Below are 7201 nucleotides of genomic sequence, written 5' to 3'. Positions count from 1 at the left end.
ACCTCTACTATATATGCATAAATAATATATACAATCATGTAAAAATAGTATAATTTTTCATCGAAGGAGGTTCGGATAAACCCCATGAAACACATATAGCTCCGCCCCTGATCAGGAGAGGTAAGAGTAAAATGTCTTCCACCCTAGAGACGTGAGTTCAAACCTGACTAGCAATACTAGCATGTCTTAAAAATCTGAACCCATAAATCTAAAATCTTGGTTTCGACTCTGATGTTGACTATGCAACAAAAAAATTCAAATTCTTTCACTGGCCTACGGATTTTAAGCGTTAATATAATGAACACGAAGAGAACACTGTATTACCAGTTGTCACCACGTGTCAATAAATTATCCACACCAATTTGCTGACCTGTAATATAATTTTTTTTATTCTACACTTATTTTTACGTAAAAAGATCAAATCATAAAGAATATAATTATATTAAACCTCACTTTACTCTTTTCTCATTTGCCATTTTTAATTTTTGTTTTATTTATCTCTTTACTTAATTAGTATCCACGTGTATGTCTCATTTAAAATATATCATGATAATATATTTTCAAAGGCGTAATAAAATTTACGTTCATTTTATCCTTCTTTAATTTTATCTATGAAATTACAATTATGTTATTGTTATTACTAAGAAAATGGTATATAAAGGTAAAGAAAGTCCAAAATGAATAAGCAAAAACGACAAATTGACATTCTATCAGTGTGAGATATTAGTAACAATCACATACGTTAACTGAATCATGAACAAGATAACATGACTCTTCAATATCAAGTGAAACAAAAATTATCCTGTAAAAATGTTTAACCGATTCATTAAAATTAATTATTGCAGACGTATACATGATATTAGAATATACAAAGATCTTAAATGTAAGTTTTATTTGCTTAGACTCAACAACAAAACCAAACAACAACAAACTCGGCAAGTGAGGTTTGGGGAGGGTAAAATGTACGTAATCTATACCACTATTCCAAAGAAGTAGATAGGCTATTTTCGATAGATCCCCGACTCAAGACACTAATCAAAGTAATCATAAATCATGAGACAAGGAGAAAATGCAGGTAAACAATACTCACAAAGCAATATTATACACTAACAAACCAGAGGCACTAGGAGCTCCACCTTATGCACAAGGCCCAAAGACTACTAGCGAAACTACACCACAGCACTCTTAACTACTGCCTAAAACTCATCCACACGTACTAACCCTCTATTCTAATATGCGTCCTCCAAATCTTTCTATCTAGGGTCATGACCTTAGTAAGTTGTAGCTGCTCCACGTCACGTCTAATCACCTCTCTTCAATATTTCTTCGACCTATCCCGTCTGAAACCTTCCAAGGCCAACCTCTCACACCTACAAACTGGGGCATCAGTGCCCCTCCTCATCACTATTTGCTTAGACTCATGAAACAAAATTGTTCACTTGCTTGGATCATGAAAAAAGATTTACTTGCTTAGTTCGTCGAAAGAATCAAGTCTCCACGCTACTTAAAGTAAAAAAAATATATATTCTTTTTAAAATAAGATAATCATACGCTTCAACACTTATAAAATTAAATTCGTAAATGATCATTTCTTAGTTGTACTAATATAACCTTTTTAGCATAGATAGGTGTTGCAAATCCTAGCTAAGAAGATTATAATATGAAGTCTTTTGAAGATTAGTAAAAGATAATCTTTGACTAAAGTTCTTAAACTACTATTTTATTAGTCCAAAAATGTACATTAATTTTCTACAACTATATATTTTTCATTAAATTTGCTTTCAATAAATACGTATATATTCATCCATTGTCCATATTACAGTCAGATGTACATCTGAAAAATTGATGGAATTAATTGTTCTACAGAAAATGAAAGTGACTAATTAAATAAAGTAAAAAATTAAAGGATGAAACGACGTCACTTAATTATACTTCACCGACGTTCTCATAAAGCTATAAAGCAAACAACACGTACTGAACAAAAAGCAAACTGCTAATGTTACAGCCTTGTTGTTTACTTTTGCTCATACCTCACCTACTTTACACGTGGGGTTGGTTCACTTTTTATTCGGTATTCGATATTCGATATTCGTATCAGGATTAATTTGAATTTGTGCCAAATAGAATACGAAAGAAATTCTCATACTTGTAACTCAAAAATAAGAGTCGATAAAGCTTGGAAGAGTGAGATTTCATATTCTCTTTGTCAGACTATACTAAGACTACAGAGTGACAGTTCAATTGATGATGTTGTATGTAGCGGAGTATTGGTCAGGTAAGAATTTTCATATCTAAAAGTTGAAGGTGGTGGAGATAAGGATATTGCGGTAGATATATGGATTTACCAGGATAAATAGAGTTAGAAATGAGATTATTCAGAAGAAAGTGGGAGTGACTTCAGTGGAGGATAAGATGCGAGAAATGAGGTTGCGTTGGTTTGGACAGATGATGATAAGGGACACGAATGCTCTAGTTCAGAGTTGTGAGAGGCTGACTATGGATGCTTTTAGGCAGGAATAAAGGTGGGTCGAAGAAATATTAGAGGGAGGTGATTAAGCAGGACACGAGATAGTTACAGCTTACAGATGACACGATCCGTGATAGGAAGGTGTGGAGGGTAAAGGGGTAGTACGTGGGGCACGTTCGTAATAGTAGGTAAGAGTGTTTCATTTGTATCTGTATCTGCAGTGTCTTATAGCCTCTTATTTGTGGTGTTTTGGTGGTGTTTATGATTCCTTATGGTTAGTTTATACTAGTATTTTGTATTCTTTTACTACCTAGCAATATGATATTCCTTTTTGGTTTGTTGGTTTTACGTTTTTTGTTCGTTATATTTGTTATCTGTATTGAGCCGGAGGTCTATTGAAAACAACCTCTCTACTTCAGCTGAGGTAATGATATGAAATGCGTACACTTTATCCTCCTGAGACCCTACTCTAAGGAATACACTGCATATATTGTCATTGTTGTAGGCTATACTAAGACTACTATTATAGTAACAATCTTAAATTTTAATATAATTAATAAAATTATTATCACGTAATCTAGAGACCATGGGTTATAAATGATACTAAATTTTTGTCGGAATGTAATGTCAATCTACCACTAGTACCCTTAAGGAGCGTTTGGTAGAGTGTATAAGAATAATGAAAAATATGGTGTATTAGTAATGCTTGTATTAATAATGTTTGTGTTAGCTATGCTTGCATTAGTTATGCTTGTATTTTTCTTATGCATTGTTTGGTTCAATGTATTAAAATTAACATGAATTACATAATTTCTCAATTTTTTTCTTTTTTACATAATACCCTCAATATATATGTTGAAAAGAATGCGAAATTTTTTTTTTTATGTATAATAGCGTCTTTAAGCATGTTAGTGCATGCATTAAATACATTGAGCTACTAATGTCATGAATTTTGAGATATTAATAATACGCATTTCAATACATAATAGAGTGTATAACTAATGTTTACATTAGTTATACATATAGTTAAAAGACATACCAAACAAAGTACTACTAATACATATTAAATTAATGTATATATTAACTATCCAATACCCTCTACCAAACGACCCTTAAGTTCTCCCCCAGCTCTGATAAATATACAACAAGGACATGTCATTTTAGCACAAAAATCTAAAACCATAGCAACCAAATAGACCAAATCCATTTTTTCTCATCTCTTTCCTATAAAAATCCTCCATTTTTATCATTTCTCCAAATCCACCATGAAATCACAACTACTATCTTAAAAAAACCACCTCATTTTATGCTCTGTTTGGTTCTAAATCTTCAAAAAAATGGTTTCACTTGAAGATAACCATACTCACTCACATAGTCACAACAGTATCATCAACACTGCTTCTTCCAATTCCCATTTCACCCAAACACGCCCTTATTACTACACTCCACCACCTTCCTCCGTCAAAATCAACCGTTCAATGGGCCGTTCAATGCGTACCATCCGATCAACTATCTTCAGTGCCACCAATTCCTCCGGCGATTGCTCCAACTCCGGCACGATTTCCGAGAATCTAACGGATTCTGTTATCGATATTCATCTTAAAGAACTAGCAACGAAGATTCCTAAATCCGATAATGAAGGAGGAAGCAACAGTAGCGCCAACAGTTTTCTAGATCTTTCGCAAGCTTACAGCGACTTCTCTGCTTTTAGCAGTGATATATCCGGGGAGTTACAGCGTCTTGCTGGGATTCCGCAGAATCCTGACGGTACTACTCACGAACCGGAACCGGAACCCGAGCCGTGTTGCGGGTTTTTGGAAAGAGAGAAGTTTTCAACTGAGATAATCGAGAGTATTTCGCCGGAGGATTTACAACCGACGGTGAAATTATGTGTTGACAGCTTGAAATCTTCGTCTACAGCTGTGAAAAGATCAGCGGCAGCGAAGTTGAGGATGTTAGCGAAGAATAGAGCTGATAATCGAGCGATGATAGGAGAATCTGGAGCTATTCCGATGCTAATACCGTTATTACGTTGTACAGATCCATGGACACAAGAGCATGCTGTTACAGCATTGTTGAATTTGTCACTGCACGAGCCGAATAAGGCGTTGATTGCTTCGTATGGAGGTGTGAAGTCGCTGATTTATGTGTTGAAGACCGGGACAGATACGTCGAAGCAGAATGCTGCTTGTGGGTTGTTGAGTTTAGCATTGGTTGATGAGTACAAATTGTCAATTGGTGCTTGTGGGGGTATACCTCCATTGGTTTGTTTGCTTGTAAACGGAACGAATAGAGGGAAAAAAGACGCATTGACGACGCTTTATAAGTTGTGTTCAGTGAGATTGAATAAGGAAAGGGCGATTAGTGCTGGTGTAGTGAAGCCATTAGTGGGGTTAGTTGGTGAACAAGGGAATGGATTAGCGGAAAAGGCGATGGTGGTGTTGAGTATATTGGCAGGGATTGATATAGGGAAAGATGTGATTGTTGAAGAGGGTGGAATTGCTGCACTTGTTGAAGCAGTTGAAGATAGTTCTGATAAAGGAAAAGAATTTGCTGTGTTGACATTGTTGCAACTTTGTGTTGATAGTGTTAGAAATAGAGGGCTTCTTGTTAGGGAAGGTGGAATTCCTCCTCTTGTTGCCTTGTCTCAGAATGGTACTGCTAAAGCTAAGCACAAGGTGAGCTTTTTGACTTCTTCATTTGCCTGGACTCTCCAAAAATGTTGTCGTGCCCGTGTTGGATCCTTAAATAGTACACTACTTTTGGAGGGTCTAACGTGCACCCATCGGCATTTTTGAAGAGTCCGAGCAACCTAGTATTGTTGGAGAGTTTTGAGTTCTTGATTTACCACCTTTGTTGTTCGGACTCTTCAAAAATGTTGTCGTACCCGTGTCAGATCCTCATCCTACTTTTGGAGGATTTACCGTGTATCCATCAACATTTTTGAAAAGTACGAGCAATCTAATACTGTTCACTCAAGTTCTAAAAAGCAAGAATCTTGGTCAATTATAAGCACTTTATGGTAGTAGGAGTAGGAGTAGTATTGTTTTAAAGACAGAATTTTTATGGCAGTTTTAATTAGAACCAATAGCCCTTTCAAATTATTACACTAGATGGAATAATAATTATAGCAATTTGTTATGAATGTTGCTATGGTTTTTTATGGAAAGGATCTTTCAACTTTAAATAATTTGTGCAAGTAGTTAACTAAGGGGTTAAAGTTTGGATCAAAGATTGAATTTTTAATGGCTACTATGTCAACTTTGAACTTGTATAGTCATAAAAATGTCATGTGGAGTGTCCCAATAATTTGATATATGAGTTTTGGAAGATGGACATGGGGTGTGGGGTTGTGTGTGTGAGGTCCAAGAAATGAAGAAAGAATGAAAGTGAAATTTTGGAGATTAAAGTTGCCATCCTTTAAGATGAGCCACTCTTTTAAACCTTGCAGTAACGTATAGAACAAATACTGCTACAATGTTGCTGTCAATGACACTGATGTTATAATCTGCATATGCATTTATGGTCCAAGAAATGAAAGTTGTATTATTTCTGAATCTATTCTTTTATGGAAAGACCTTAATGGTTTGATTTTTTTCTTCTTTGCAGGCAGAAACACTACTTGGATACTTGAGAGAACCAAGACAAGAAGCTTCAAGTTCAACTCCTTGAGTGAAAATTGTAGTTTTAGATTGGTATTTCTACTGTAATGGTTTTGTTTCTGTATATAGGAAGAAGTGTTTTGAAGAGTTTGTACAGTGTGTTTAGTAATGTGGGAGTAATGGCTGATGGATCAGATGATAATAAATTAAAAAAAACAAAAAAAGTAATTATATTAGTAGCTAGTGAGGAAAATCTGACCATATTTTAGACTAGGTATTTAGAGGAGGGGCTCATCATTGTCCCTCTTGAATTATTAACTGGTGCTGGTTTTTTTTGGGAGCAGATGGTTGTTTGCCTAGATTTCTTTTTCTTTTTGGTTTGGTGAGAATTTGGGTTATTATCCTCTAGTTTTGTTTGTGAGGTCCAAGTTCTTGTAGAAGGATTATTAGTGTGTAGTATGCTAGAAGTTGTTTTTACCCTCTTCTTGGATATGAATATATGCTAGTGTATGGAACAACATATTTTAGTTTCTTGTCTTTTGAGTTTTGTTACTATTTGTTGGTTCTTGTACTTCGACTATCGTATTAATTTGTATTAGTATTGTTATGTTACTATTTACTGTTCTTGTGCTTCCGTTGCTTCTTTTTTGGACTACTTTGGATTGCTTTTTCTGAACTGATGGTCTACCGGAGACGACCCCTCTACTGTGTGGATCTAGACTGTTGTTGTTGTTTGTATGGAGCCATGTATTTGGTCCTTTGTGAGATATTTTCATGATTTGTGAACATCAAAAGTTTCAAGAATTTGTGGCTCTCTATGCAACTAGTGAGCATCAGATGCCTATGTTCCCCACTTGGTGTTAATAGGAGTTGTACAAAAACCCCACCCACCCCAACTTGACTTTTGTAGTTATTGAAATAGTGTAACTTTAGTTTTTTGTCCACCACGTTGATTTTGTCACAGAGGTCTTGGGTTTGAACTTTGAAGTCTCAGGTTCGAGCTTTGAAATGAAGAAATTTCTAATAGTGGTCATGCTTTTTAATGCTCCCGCATGAAAAGCGTTACACGATGCAAATTCAGATTTATCAAGTCAGTAAATTTCTAACACGAGATGATTAAAAATAAATAAAT

General features: G+C 35.2%; 1 protein-coding gene across 1 annotated transcript; it reads left to right on the top strand.

Moving 5' to 3' along the window:
• Positions 1-3412: 3412 nt before the first annotated feature.
• Positions 3413-6602, top strand: LOC107850739 (U-box domain-containing protein 4). The gene is made up of 2 exons (XM_016695472.2): positions 3413-5145; positions 6077-6602. Exons 1-2 carry the CDS (start codon positions 3805-3807, stop codon positions 6137-6139), a joined length of 1404 nt encoding a protein of 467 aa, XP_016550958.1. The 5' UTR covers positions 3413-3804; the 3' UTR covers positions 6140-6602.
• The last annotated feature ends 599 nt before the right edge of the window (positions 6603-7201 follow it).

This window comes from Capsicum annuum, chromosome 12 (genome assembly GCF_002878395.1).
Source record: "Capsicum annuum cultivar UCD-10X-F1 chromosome 12, UCD10Xv1.1, whole genome shotgun sequence".
Taxonomy (NCBI): domain Eukaryota; kingdom Viridiplantae; phylum Streptophyta; class Magnoliopsida; order Solanales; family Solanaceae; genus Capsicum; species Capsicum annuum.
This window is presented reverse-complemented; position numbering and strand designations above follow the sequence as displayed.

What these genes read in the sequence shown, in the direction of transcription:
- LOC107850739 (XM_016695472.2), top strand. Translation starts at nt 3,805, where the DNA reads ATGGTTTCACTTGAAGATAACCATACTCACTCACATAGTCACAACAGT. An exon ending in CTGCTAAAGCTAAGCACAAG is followed by an intron (nt 5,146 to 6,076) that starts GTGAGCTTTTTG and finishes TCTTCTTTGCAG; the next exon opens with GCAGAAACACTACTTGGATA.